Source organism: Chrysemys picta, chromosome 10 (genome assembly GCF_011386835.1).
Source record: "Chrysemys picta bellii isolate R12L10 chromosome 10, ASM1138683v2, whole genome shotgun sequence".
NCBI classification, from domain to species: Eukaryota; Metazoa; Chordata; order Testudines; family Emydidae; genus Chrysemys; species Chrysemys picta.
The window spans coordinates 41,135,518-41,149,146 of NC_088800.1; the positions used below are offsets into that span (position 1 = coordinate 41,135,518).

The window sequence follows — 13,629 nt, forward strand, 5'->3', positions numbered from 1 at the left end:
CCATGTTTAATACCTAGTGTTCTTGTAGACTCCGTTCCAATGACTGAGTGTTTAGATTGAGATTATCCAGGTCAGACTAGAACTGCAATGGGCTGTTCTGGCCTTGCTATCAATGAAGACTCAAGAGGGTATCCATGCCAAAGCACAGCTGGTAACTCCAGCATACTGGGTCTATCTGCCCCACACAATGACAGCTCTGCCCAGTCCAGGAGCAGGCAGATACCTAGCTACCTACACCACATTGGACAGCCACACTGGAGATAACACCCCCAACAGGGTGGAAGGAGAACCACTCTGAAAGGGAGCTGCAATGAAGAGGCTGCATTCCCCTGACTGATCACATAGCTCTCTAGCCAAGCTTGGACTGAGTCTGCACAGACTCTGGGAGTCTCCTTCACAGGCAGTTGTGGGGATTCTGCTGCATCTTCCCCTCTAAGACCAGAATATCATGCACCTTTGGGATCCTCCTCATCCCAGGAGTCCCTAGACCCAGCTCACAAGCTTGGCTGCTGACTATGCTTGTAGTGCTCTCCAAGCCAGCATGGTGCTGCGGGCAGCAGGAGTTCAAGACAACTCCCTCCTGGGACCCATTGCAAAGCTCTTGGCCAGTTACGGACAGGATCAGTCCAGCCTCCCTCCCCCTCCCCCCCCCCCCCCCACCCATGTGAATGGCAAGGCATGTAGCCAGCCATTGACTTGGGGGAGTCATGTGACAGGGTCATCTGCCTTTAAACTTTGATCCAGGTCCTATGAATGGAGCCAAAGAGGAAGCTTCCAGGTAGTACTCCTGTGTCAGACCTGCACAGTGGGGCAGTTCAGCCTTGACCCTGACAGCTGCCAGAATCACCATCATTTGGGCTTCCCCCTCCCTCTCTACTGCAAGGGATTTCACCTTGAGTCATCCCACCTACCTCCCCACCATTCCCTGCCTTAGTCAGCAGCCTTGGAGACAAGAGGCTTGGTGAGGGCTTCTTGATCCCAGACCAGTCCACTCCATTCATTCCACACAGGCCATTGCTAGGCCAGGCAAAGGTCACTCATTGCCTGCAGCTCTGGCCCCATTGCCAGAGTTCCCAGGGGCACCTGCTTCAGTTGTCCCTACCCCCACCATGCTGCATCTGCTGCTCACCCTGCCTTCCAACTGAAAGAACAGTTGGCACTACCTCAGCCCCAGCACACTGGCTACAGGGGGTACCACCAAGTGGCTGTGCTTGCCTAGGGCTGGCTCTGGCCTTTAAGCCACAGCCAGTATCTATGGGGAACATTCCTCCCCCCCCCCCCCCCCCCCCCCCCGTGTCCAGAAAAGGGCGGGAATTAGACTCTGTAGACGTTTCCCCTAGTTTCACCTTCCAGGCTGGCATCACACCAATTGGCACTTATATGGCCCTCATCACTACAGCACAAGCACCTCCCAGGTAATAAAGTGGTGGTTTATAAGTGACACCTGAAGGAGTGAAACTACAGTAGAGTAGAGGTTTTTGCAAGTGTGCCTAAGTGGGTGTGGCTGGCTGAGTGCCAAGTGCCAGCGAGGACAGAGCCCAGGAGCAAGTTCAGTTCTTCAGGGCAAGGTCTGATCCTTCAGCAGTGACACTCCTTCATTCTGTCTGTTGCACTAGCCACCTCCTCTCAGTACACAGGATTGGTTTCGTCGCATTTAAAATGCAGTTACCCTTTCCCACCATGCCCAGGGGCTGGTCAGATGGCACTGCCTCTCCTTTTACCTATAAAGGTCACCAGCATCACTTCCTGCAACAGCTTGGGTTTTCCTTGGTCTCCCATCCAAATGGGATCACACCTGACAGATGTGATGATCACATGATCTCAGACTGGTGGTATGGCTACATGATAGGTGTCAGAACATGGCCCACCTGAACCTGTGAATGTCAATGCTTTCCAGATAAAGGTAGCAATTTGGGGTCTGACAAAATATTTGTCAGTACATGTTTGTCTGGAAGCAATTACCACTTTTAGGACCCTTATCCAGCATTAAGGTTGTTTCTCTCATGTCAGCAACTTCATCATGCAGAGGCTTTTCAGCACAGGGAGTCACATTCCATCATGTCAGGGGAGATTGTTGGTAACCTAGTGCACATTTACCTTCCAAGACCAAGCTCTAGGTAAGAGGAACCAGATTTCAGCTACCTAGTTGTTTAGATGTAGAACAGTAAGAGGGAGGGGTCTCTTTCTGTTGTATGCATATGGTATCTTTATAACATAGGAGCTTCCTTGCCTTCTGCAGAGACAGCTACCATTTTATGTGTTTCAGACCCAGAATGAGCCAGTGCCATGTGACTTGTTTTCCTGATCTTACAACACATGTGCCTTTTAGGTGAGAAAGTAATGCATTAGATTCAAATCCAATGATTCATCTGAATCAGTGCATAACTTTAGAAAGCAGATCACAGGTAAGGCTTGTTGGAGTCTGAGATTAGATATTCAATTCTTCCTTACTAGAACACTGAAGTGGCAGCTAAGCCAGGAGGTCCTATTTACCTGTCTGTTGTATACAGAGATAATACCCACTGATGTTAGAGGTACCACATTTAAAACTGGTCAAGACTGTGGAACTCACTTCCACTAGATGGAGGCCAAGAGCTTAGCAGGGTTCAGAGGTTAAACAAATAGGGTAATTCAGGTACATAAGCTAGGGCAGACATTTGTCAGCAATAAAGCCTCCTTCAAGGTAGAACCCAGCCATTAAGTGATGTGGAGCAAATTTATAGATGCCAAGGCCAGAAGAGGCCATTGTGATCTAGTCTGACCTCTTAACACAGACTAGAGACCTTCCCCAAAGTAATCCATAGAGCAGATCTCTTGGGAGTAATTAACACAGGGGAAATATTTCCCTATTACAGGGGTTCTTGTGCCTTCCTCTGACAAGTCTAGAACTTGTCAAAGCTGACAGATAGGACTGTATATTTTATATTTCATTTGCTTGGGCACCATACTGAAGGCTAGAGGCCAGAGTTCTCATTTTAAGCTACTATCAGGTTGGCTCCAGGCACCAGCAAACCAAGCATGTGCTTGGGGCAGCACATTCAGGGTTGGCACTCCAGCCAGCCTTTCCCCCCCGGCTTGGGGCGGCAAAAGCCTAGAGCCGGCCCTGACAGCAGCAGCGTGTCCTGCACGGGGGGCGCCCTGGGGCCGTTGCAGTTTGCGTCTGGTAGCAGCGCTGCAGCTGGGGCTGGGCAAAGCGACCTGAGCCACCCAGGGACTGCAGCAGGGCAGCCAGAAGCAGCAGCAGGGCCATAGTGGGGACTGGTGCCTGGGGCACTGCCATGGTGCCCGAGTCCTGCTCTCTGGGCTACCCTGCCCCTCAGCCCTCTGCCAGGTGGTCCCCCAGCTCTGCCCTCCTGGGTGCTGGCCAGTCCTAGAGGCAGGAGCCCCAGCTGGAGGGACCCTGAGCTGAGGTGTGGCCCAGGAGCCCTGCTGCTTACCCTGACAGCGCAGGACCAGCTGGAGGCGAGGGGGGAGTGGGTGGAGTCAGCACTGGTGGGAGGGGGTGGGGAGAAGAGAAGCCCAGGGCTGGGGCAGCAGGGAGTGGGGGCGGGGGGGAAGAGGAGGAGCCCAGCGCTGGGGTGGCAGGGGGAGCCAAACATTTTTTGCTTGGGGTGGCAAAAAAACCTAGAGCTGGCCCCGGCTACTATGATTCTACATGCCTACTTTGAGAGCAGGCAGCCGTAGCTGACTGGGGGCTATAGGTGCGCAGTGCCTAGGAAAGGTCAGACGGCTATAGCTTCAATACATAGTTATGGATTAGAGGCACAGCTGTGGTCTAGGCCCATCAGTTTCACTTTTGCATTCAGAGCTGTGGTTCTTGGTGGCAGACTCAAAGGAGGTTTAGGATTTGACAGTGCTCCCCAGGTGTTGAGAAGGAGCCACTGTCACTACCAACATGACAAGCAACATATGGAGGAGGAAAACAGAGACCCCATTTAACTGCATGGAATAAGAGTGCTTTGTTTGAGACCGAGGCCAGCAAGGAAAGCTGGTTTGCATGACAGTGGGAACCTAAGCTATATTTCCCTAAGATGCATAAGGAGACACCGGAAGAGTCGTTTCCTCTAACTTTGAAAAGAATCCCCAGACTCTGATCTGACAAAGGGAGTGGTCTGTGTTAGCAATAGCAGGCATTTGGGTGAGAACAGCCCTAGAGCTAGGCTTTTTATCATAAGATGTTTTGTTTTGAAGGGGGGGGTGTAATTAAGGCTACACTATCCATCTGGTCTGTTGGAGATTTGTCCAAAAGAGGCAGAAGACTGGGTTTTAAACCCAGGTAGTACAACACCCAGGCATCTGTACCCATGTTCTAATAGTGTTTCTCAGCCTGGTGGTTCTGACCAAAAAAAGGGGTCTCCAGGTTACAGTGGGGGCAGGGGTGTCATGAGATGGTATGGTATTGCCACCCTTACTTCTGTGTTGCTGCTGGTGGAGGCACTGCCTTCTGTGCTGAGCAGCCAGAGTGTGGCAGCTGCTGGCCAGGAGCCCAGCTCTGAAGACAGCCACCAGCAGCAGCACAGAAGTAAGGGTGGCATAGTATGGTATTGCTGTAGTCCCCAAATAGACACTGCTAAGGGGCTGGGGAATGGGGGTGTGGGAATTTTAAATATTGTGACCCTATTTTACACTTTTCAAAGGGCTTCAGTGCCTTTGACTGCAGGGATAATGATTACATGCATCATTTAGTGCTTTGAGTATGTACAGTAATTTGCTATCACTTTCAGGGGGGGGGGGGGTCATCACAGCCTGAAATATTTTCAAAGGGGGCCCAGCAAAAAGTTGGAGAACTCCTGTTTGTGTAGCATGGAAGAGCAGGGCCTAGAGATGTTAAGCCATGGAGACTGCTCTAGTGGATGTAACTGGTGCTTGATTGACTCAGCTGGGAGATCACTATAGATCAGGGGTTCTCACACTGGGGGTTGGGACCCCTCAGGAGGTCATGAGGTTATTACATGGGGAGGTGCAAGCTGTCAACCTCCACCCCAAACCCTGCTTGCCTCCAGCATTTATAATGGTGTTAAATATATTTTTAAAAGTGTGTTAAATGTATGGAGGGGGGTTGCACTCAGAGGCTTACTGTGTGAAAGGGGTTGCCAGTAAAAAAGTTTGAGACCTACTGCTATAGATAGAGCCAAACTTTACTGGGGTGCTAGACCAGGAAGAGGTGGAAATGGTCAGAGCATCAGAAGTATGGCAGGAAGGTATCATTGGCTAATTGAGAGGCAGCGAGAGCTGTTGGGGGAAGGATAAGGAATCAAAGTAGATGGAGCATTTGTGGCCATACCACAGGCCACCAGGAATAGAATTCCAGGACCTGCAATCCAGGCACTCAGCCACTGTTCTAAGAGGGCTTTAGTGACAGATTTTAGCTGAACTGGCAGAGATGTTCTTTACAATCCAGGAAGTGAAGGCATAGGCACCATCCTGGCTCTATGTATTCCTACCCTGCTTGGGATGCAGCAATTGAGAACAGGAAAGCTTATTACAGGTGTTTATTGCAGTAGCGCTCAAGGGCTGACTAACAGGCCCCATTGTACTAGGCACTGTACAGACAGGCTCTGCCCTGAAGAGCTTATAATCCAAGTAGACAAAACACAGCATAGGAGGAAAGGGGTATAAGACAAGCAGAGTGAAAACTGATGGCAGCTACTGCCACTAGCTATTCAAGTTCTCCATAGTAAGGAATGGGGCACTGAACAACAGTCCAGCGTTGGTCAATTTCAGAAGAGTAAGTTTTGGAAAGATAAGTACAGTACATCTGGAGAAAGTGAAAATCCACTTGGGTAGAATGCAGCTTAAGCATATAGAGACATAACTGAGGTCAGACCAGTTTCTCTAAAAGAGGAGAGACCAAGAACAAGAGCTGGCCAGTGTGGTTGCCTGAGGACTACTCAAAAATTAAACAGGAGTCTTAGCAAATAAGAGCATCTATTCTCATCTCTTACCAGCTGGTGAGTGTTAAGTGTGAGCTTCCCCCCCCCCCCCCAGCCCCATTACCTCATGGCTAGGAAGAGTGATTGAGTTTAGGTCAAGCTTGGCTAGAGTGATCTAAACTCAGTCCTTTTCTAATGGAGACAGAGCCAGCCTGGGAGGTGGAGAGCAGAAGGACTTCAGCAGGAGACTGGATTCCTGTTGAATTCTCATGCAAGGTATCTGCCATCCTAGCCAGAGGCTGGATGTAGCAGATGAGTCTCTTCAAGAGGAGTCCAGGGACAGATCCCTTGGCTTCTCACCAGGTCTCTGCCCCAACCTCACAGGTGCCCCACATGCCCTCTCCCCTCCTTTATATTTGCTGCAGGCTAGGAGCTGTATGGAACCTCTTGTAGGTCTACTGGCCATCACGGCTGTGAAAGTTAACTCCCACCCCAGGGAGAGGGCAAGGTGACAGCCATCTAGCAAGTAACACTGTTTAGAACAGCATTGCAGTTGACAAAAGAGGGAGGGGGGATAGCTCAGTGGTCTGTGCATTGGTCTGCTAAACCCAGGGTTGTGAGTTCAATCCTTGAGGGGGCCACTTAGGGATCTGGGGCATAATCAGTACTTCATCCTGCTAGTGAAGGCAGGGGGCTGGACTCAATGACCTTTCAAGGTCCCTTCCAGTTCTAGGAATAGGATCTCTAATAATAATAATAATAATAATAAAGAGGATTGATTGTAAGTCCCTGCTCTGGGGTGCTCTCCTGGTTCTGTTTGTACAGCACCAGACACTGGGGTCCTGAGGTGCTAGTGCAGTATCAATAAGTTGCTGTGTTTTGTTTACTTGTGTGCCAACATCCCAAGCAGCAGTGCTACTTACTAGAGCACTTTGTTTGCTGAGCCAAAGTTAGTGGCTGGAAGAAGGGCTGTAGAGACAACTTTGCATATCAGTTAGTTCAGAATAGCTTGGCATGTGGACTGATGACTGGCTTAGACATGTAAACAAAGGATAATGATAAGTGGCAGTGTATCAAGTTTGGGGAGGTGTCTGGTGAGGTAGGCCAGGGACTAGTGTGAGGCCCTGCTATTTAAGCTTTCCATTATGGCCAAGCAGTGGGAAAGAGGGGCACATTAATAAGATCTACAGAGGACACTAATCAGGAGGGGTTGTGAAAGACAGGGACCTTGAGATTAGGTGCCAGTGAGGTTAAATTTGAGAGTGACACAGACAAGTGCCAAGTGGGAAGAAGGAGAATAAGCCAAGGTACGTGTGTGTTCAGTGAGAGGGACATACTGGTTTTGCTGAGAGGCTTAAAGGGTGGTTGTGGATGCCAACTTTGATAGGAGTTTACAGTGTGATGTGGCAAAGAGACCAAATTACCCATGCAGAGGCACGTATCTAGGAATAGAAGTTTGAGGACATTCTGAGAAGAGCAGAGCACTCAGGGCAGTAAGGATTAGATCTGAGTGAAGATGCTAGATAACATACTGCTTGCCTCACCAGTGACAGGGAAGAGGTCCTAGCCATATTCCAGAATTCAAGTGAGCCATGGTTCAACATTAGCAACATTGAAACTGACTAGAATTCTAGTCAGTTTCAAGACCCCAAATTCAAAGTCATGTCAAGCCCCCTACTAGTTTTAGTCACTTGTTTAAGTAGATCTGTCCCTTATTGATGTGAGATTCCCTGCTGCTTGGGGTGGGTGGGGAGGGGGTAATTGGCTAGACAAGAGAAATGAATCTTTCTATAGCATGCTGTCAAATACACATGGAGAAAAAAGTTCCCTTCCACTCAGTCACCCAAAGTGTTGTTTGCAACACTAGGAGGAAAGACTTTAGCCCAAAGCATGAACTGAGATGGCCATGTCTTCTTAGAAGGATGCAGCTACAAGAAGGGAGAGGAATTTGAGTGCTGCAGAGAAGTCCTGTGTAACAAGGAATTATGGGAAGAAGAAAGGGGAAAATGTCTGACAAACACAAGGACACAACCTGACTGGAATGCTCTTCCCAAAGAAGCAGTTCAAGCGTATAGCTTTGGGAATTAGGCAGCTACATCCAACAAGGAAGAGATGTTGTACTCTAGGAACAAGACTGCTCGGGAGGGGCCAGGTGTCTTTGCATAGAAGCCCTCAGCCTTTTCCATACCATGGCTCTCTACCCTCGGACCAGACCAGCACCCCCTTTCCATGGATCAAGGACACTCACTCCCATTAGAAATGGGAGGGTGGCCATGACCCCCACCTTTTATACAAGCCTGTGCGGCTCTACTGATTTGTGGATTGCAGATGCTGCTCCCCTTTGCGCCCGCCCCCCTGTGGGCATGCACAGCAGCCCCCTCTACTGGAGGACCAGAATGAGAGCATGCCAAACAATTGTTTTATTCACACCCCTTTGCTCTCATCCTGCTCATGGTGGACAGACATTGAAATACAGTTGAGACTGGCTTTCTTGGAAGAGTCAAGTCCCATCCTAGTACCACACATCACTGTTGGAAGGGCCAGGTGTTCCTACCTTCCCCATGCAATAGCATATTGTCACAATACTGGCATATATCCAAGGATAGTAGAGCTTCAAGTCTCCACTTTGCTAGTCCACCAGCCAATAGCTCTCAGCAGGGCAGCAATAGTAAACCTTACTCCAGCATGAGGACTGGTAGCCTGACAAATTACCTCGCACAACACTTACTAGCATGCTATGGGGTGCACTAGCTAGTAGTTGAAACAGAATTACACCTGACTAATTAAGTGACCCAGGATCTTGGGTTTCACTGGGAAGTTCTGCAGGTCAGTGAATAACCAGATCAAAGATTTGCAATGGGTTTTCCCAGGCATTAGTGCCTATTAGTTAGGCTGTACTGTAGCAGATTCCCCACAGGCAATGCTGATCAACTGCTGGTAATAAACCCCTTCCTTTGTTACAGAAGCATTAACTGGACTAGCTTAGCTAATTAGGGGTGAGGGAAGGAGAGGGGAAACTAGGAAAGTGCCAAGCAGGGGGAGACAAACCTGAAGTTAAACCCATGACTAGAAATCCAGGCATGCTATAAAATGCCGCTGCTGCAGCCACCACCATATCGCCAGCTGTACCAAGGCACTAAGTATTAGACCCCTCCTCTCCATCTAAACCCTTAAGAAATTCTATGGAAAAAGAAAAGAAGTCACCAGGCTGTTCCTAGACAGTGCTTTGAGCCATCTCACTCCACTAGCCATTAACATCTTCCCAACCCACTTCCTGCAGACCTAGGTAAGTGCTATCCTTTGTTCCTGCACACACATGCCCTCCCCCCCCCCAGAACAGCAAAAGGGTGGACAGGTAGCCTCAGCATTAAGGGGTTTTCTTATGTAGCTGTTGAGAATTCCTGATCAAAAGCTCAGCATGCTTCCCCAATGTACTGGAAGCATTTTGCCCAATGCCAGGGTGGAAACAGCCGCCATTCTGCACCAGCAATGCTACACGGCTCCTTGTAGGAGAGTTGGGGGAGGGGATGGGAAGAATAGCATAGCCAACTGAAGCTACCAGGGAATTCACGCTTCCCTCCAGCACTGAGCACTACACACTTAAGACAGTTAGCTCTGCACCCAAAGGATGAGCATCCTTGGGCTGATTTCAGAGAAGTCTCAGAGCCCCAGGAAAAAGTCAGGGACTGTGCCAAGTACTCTGGTGCAGTGACTAATGGGGACACAGACATTCTGGTAGAAGAGGTGATGGCAGTGACATGGAGGGATTGTTTTCCCTGCTGCCCAGCAGCATGCCACAAGGCAGGAGTCAAAGCAGTGCAGCCATCCGGACACCAGGCTGCACGGTTTCTGTTCTGGGCTTCTCCTGCAGAGAGCAGTATCCCAGGTCACTCTGCCATCCCTCCCCGCACAGGGTTCTCAGACCCAGCACAAAGCTAACCAGAGTCCAGATTTGCATCTCTAGCCATCAGTGGTCAGGGAGGAGACAAAGAAGCCTGGCAACCCTCTGTGCCCCAAGTGGCTCTTACTCACCCACTATATTGAAAGCAGAGATGTCTCCAGCAGAGCATGGCAGCCCTGTTCTGGCCAAGCTGGGGACAGCCCAGGCACACTGCAACCACTGGAGGTCCCCTCAAGCCAAGAAGCTAAGGATCCTTGTCCTCATTCCCCAGAGCCACACTCTAGACTAGGGCTCCTGCACCAGGCAGGGCCAGGCTAGCTGATCTCCCCAAGGTCACGCAGGAGGTCAAGCCAGGCAAAATAGAATGACAAGGAAATGTTCCTGACCTCTAGCTGGCCTGCAACAGTCCTCACACCAAGAAGCCAGTGCATTCTCAAGAGGAGAGCAGGAGATGGACCATGCAGTTCACACCAGATTAGCAAGCATTTCAAGGCTCCAAGGAGAGCGCCTCTCCACACCCAACCAGGCCTGCTTAAACAGCTGCATTTCCCTATGAGGGCCCCTCCATCACCCCAGCTGCATGCCAGGGATTCATTTAATTCTGAGGTGTTCCCCAACCCCAGGAACCCCTCCACCCAAGCTTTGGGGTGAAAGGGAATCAGGGCTGGATGAAGGGTGTCATCCTTCCCCTCTGGGGGCTGTGAGATGCCCTTTGCCCAGCAATACAAACAGGAATGGGCTGTACTACACCAGCCAGCAGCACTTAGTGTATGCATGTTTTGGGGGTGGGGTGTAGTTGGGGGGGGGTCACCAACCTAGCCAAGGTTTCTTTGAAAGAAATCAAACCAGCTCACAGTGGGGCACACTTTTCCTGACTTGCCAAAGCTGATGCTCCCAGGTTATGGCAGAGCCCCCCCCCCCCCCCACACACACACACACTTAAGATCACTTTAAGCACCAAGTAGTGCAAGGTTTTGAATGGTGAAATGGGGAGAGAAAATTCTCCTGGCTCGTGACTGGGGTCCTGGAGAATCTGAGGGCCAGTCCCAGCTGAAGGTACAGAAAACTATCCCAGACCAAGAGCCAAGCTCAGGGATGGCAAAGGTCAAGCCTTGCCCCCAGCCTCAGACAAGATTGTTCCCAGCCCAACAGAAAGGTACAGCCTTGCATTGGATGCCTGTCCACAGCACCACAGGAGGGCTTAGAGCAGCTCTGGCTTTCGCTGGAGCAGGGCTCCCACACAGCAGATTTTTAGAAAGTTAGTTTGTTCTCTTTCACTGCTCCACTCGGAGCCGGAAGAGAGCAGGAATCTGACTGCACAGCCAGCCGCCCGGCCCCAGACAAGGTGGGCACTGAGGAAGAGCAGGGCTTACATTTCTGATTGACTTAGACACTTTGGACGGATTAAATAGGGTTAGCCCTGCAGAGGGGAAGTGGGGCATACTTGTGGTAAGCACCTTAGGTGCTCTTTAAGGCTAGAGCGTGTCCCCCTGACAAGGAGTACACACTCAGGTCCCCATCCCACCTAGCTAAAGGCTAGAGAGACCAGGATCCAAATTCCCCATTAAGCCCTACACTTCCCTAGCCGATTTACCACCCCACCCCCAGAGACAGGCAAGGACCCCCAAACCTTCCCTCCCAGCCCCCTCCAAGGAAGAGGGCAAAGCCCCCAGCAGCAGCAGCTGCTCCCCAGCCCCCTACCTCCTCCTCGATGTTGTTGCTGCTGTTACTGTGCTCGCTCTCCTTGTTGAGGTTGCTCATGGCGGGGGTGCAGGGGGCTGAGTGGACGGTCCTGGGTTCTTTGTAGCTTCTTTGTCCAGGGATCGCAGGGCTTCCCCCGGGCTTGGCTCTCTTGGGGGCAGGAGGCTCTCGGGGGAGCTGCGGTCCTGGGCTGGGCTTGGAAATGGTGCCTGTGGGTGACCAACAAACAAAAGGCTCCGGGGTGCAGCTAGGTGCGGAGACGGTGCCCAGGCTGGGTGCCCTGGTGCTGCCCGGGAGGGTGCGGGGCGGGCTGGCCACCGCCCAACTGAACGGGGGTGCGGCGTGGGCGAGGTGCGCGGTGTGGGGGGAAACGCGGCGCGGGGCTATTTGTACCCGGCCGGGCTCACATGGAGTTGGCTGAGGAGCAATTAAGGGAGGGGGAAGGTGCCAACGAGCTGCAGCCGCCGGCCCCGAGTACAGCCCCGAGCTGCCGCCTGCGCCTTTTCAATACGGTCATCAATGGCTCGGCGCAGCCCGTCCGGGCGGGGGGGAGGAGAGGGGGGCTCAGCTGGGCTCCGGCCCGGCCCCTCGCCCTGCATCACCGTCTCCCGGGGAACCCGCAGCCAATCCCCGCCGCCCGCAGCCAACTTTCCTGCCCCCCCCCCACCGCTTTTTTTTTCCACGAAAAACTTTTTAAACTTTGATGAACTCGCACGATTGAACTTTCTTAAAGGGCCAGCGGCCCCGTTCCGCCCGGAGCCGGTCCCGGCCCGTCCCCACTTTGCCGGCCCGCTCCCCCGGCTCTGACCGAGCCCCCGGCCCGCTCCTCCGGCTCTGACCGGCCGGCCCGCGCCCCCCACCCACTCTGCTGCCTACAAGGCACCCCCCCCCACCGGTGCGACGACACCCCCCACTCGCAGCTCCAGCTAGCTTGGAGGAGGGCCGCACAAATAGAGACCGCAGGCAGGGTCACGCTGGATCTGCCGTGGGCCACCGAGATGCTTGGGCAGTTGGGTGTACCAGATCCTTCAGAGGAAGGAAGAAGAGCCTTGTAGAGGTGGTCTCTGCCCCCACCCCCCAGCCTGATCTCCATAGGGAGAGGTTAGCTTAAGCCCTGAAGTAGGGAGTGTCATACAACACGTGGAGCTTCTCCTATTGTCCCACTGGAGCCTGCTGCATCTCAGCACATCATGTTAGGCACTCACATCTAGCCCCTGGATCCAGCCCTGACGTTTCCCCTCACAAAGACAAGGCTGGTGAGGAAATATCTTTTATTGGACCAGCGTCTGTTGAGGGGAGAGACAAGCTTTCCCTCCAGTGCCACAGTGTCACTCTGAGTACCTTGCCCACACCTGAAGACCCCCGTAGGTCCAAAGCTTGTCCCTCTCCCCAACAGAAGTTGGTCCAATAAGAGACATTACCTCACCCACCTTGTCTCTCTAATATTCTGGGACCCACAAGGCTACAACCTCACTGCAGACATTTACACGCACACACACACACAACAGATGCCAGCATATTCCAGGACAACGACACCACCAGAACTCAGATCCAGCATATGGGGGGAGGGGAGTCTCTATTGAACCAATGGAATTTGCAGGGATGGGGGTTAAATATGGGCTGGATACATGAGGATACATTTTTCCAGCGTTGTTATGCCAGGATGCCTAGATCTCTTTTCTTGGTGCTCAAGCCAGTAGCTAGATTTGTTCTCCATTTAGGCAGTGGAATTCGGGGGGAGGATTTTACCAGACCGCTAAACAATGCTCATCTCTCTAATGGGCCAAGGCATGCCCTTGGGGAGTGGGGAACAGGGGAGATGGAGCAGGAGCAGTTAAGAGGAGAAATCAATATTTAAAAGAGACGAGGATGACTGACTGTGTCTTGGAGCCCTGTGAGAGGAGGATAGTTGGAATTGTCTGCCTTTAGACTGCATGCTCCAGGCACAAGGTGGGGTCTTCCCTTTGTGTGGCTTGTGACGATCTCCTGGTTGTGATTTTTGTTCTTGTGCTTTATTGAACAATTCAATAAATGTAATTTACCATAAAAGGAAGCCGGAAAGAGCCTTTTGGGGGAATACGCATTTAGATTTCATTGTGCAAATAACCACAAATCAGAAAGGTGGGAATTGTTAAAATTCTAACGAGGTAACGA

At 51.6% G+C, this 13,629-nt stretch overlaps 1 protein-coding gene across 5 annotated transcripts in view; it reads right to left on the reverse strand.

The window, feature by feature from the left end:
- Positions 1-12,135, reverse strand: part of RBPMS2 (RNA binding protein, mRNA processing factor 2) — a 48,810-nt gene extending 36,675 nt beyond the window's left edge. For 2 of the 5 annotated variants that reach the window (XR_006174776.2, XR_002888627.3), the window contains exon 1: positions 11,476-11,990. Coding sequence is in view for 3 of the 5 variants with exons in the window: in XM_005280942.5 (XP_005280999.1) it covers positions 11,476-11,535 (60 nt within the window). In the remaining 2 variants the exon portion in view is untranslated. Of the gene's footprint in view, positions 1-11,475 lie in introns of all 5 variants that reach the window. The other 3 variants (XM_005280942.5, XM_042851645.2, XM_024103973.3) reach the window with 3 other exon arrangements.
- Between the last annotated feature and the right edge of the window lie 1,494 nt (positions 12,136-13,629).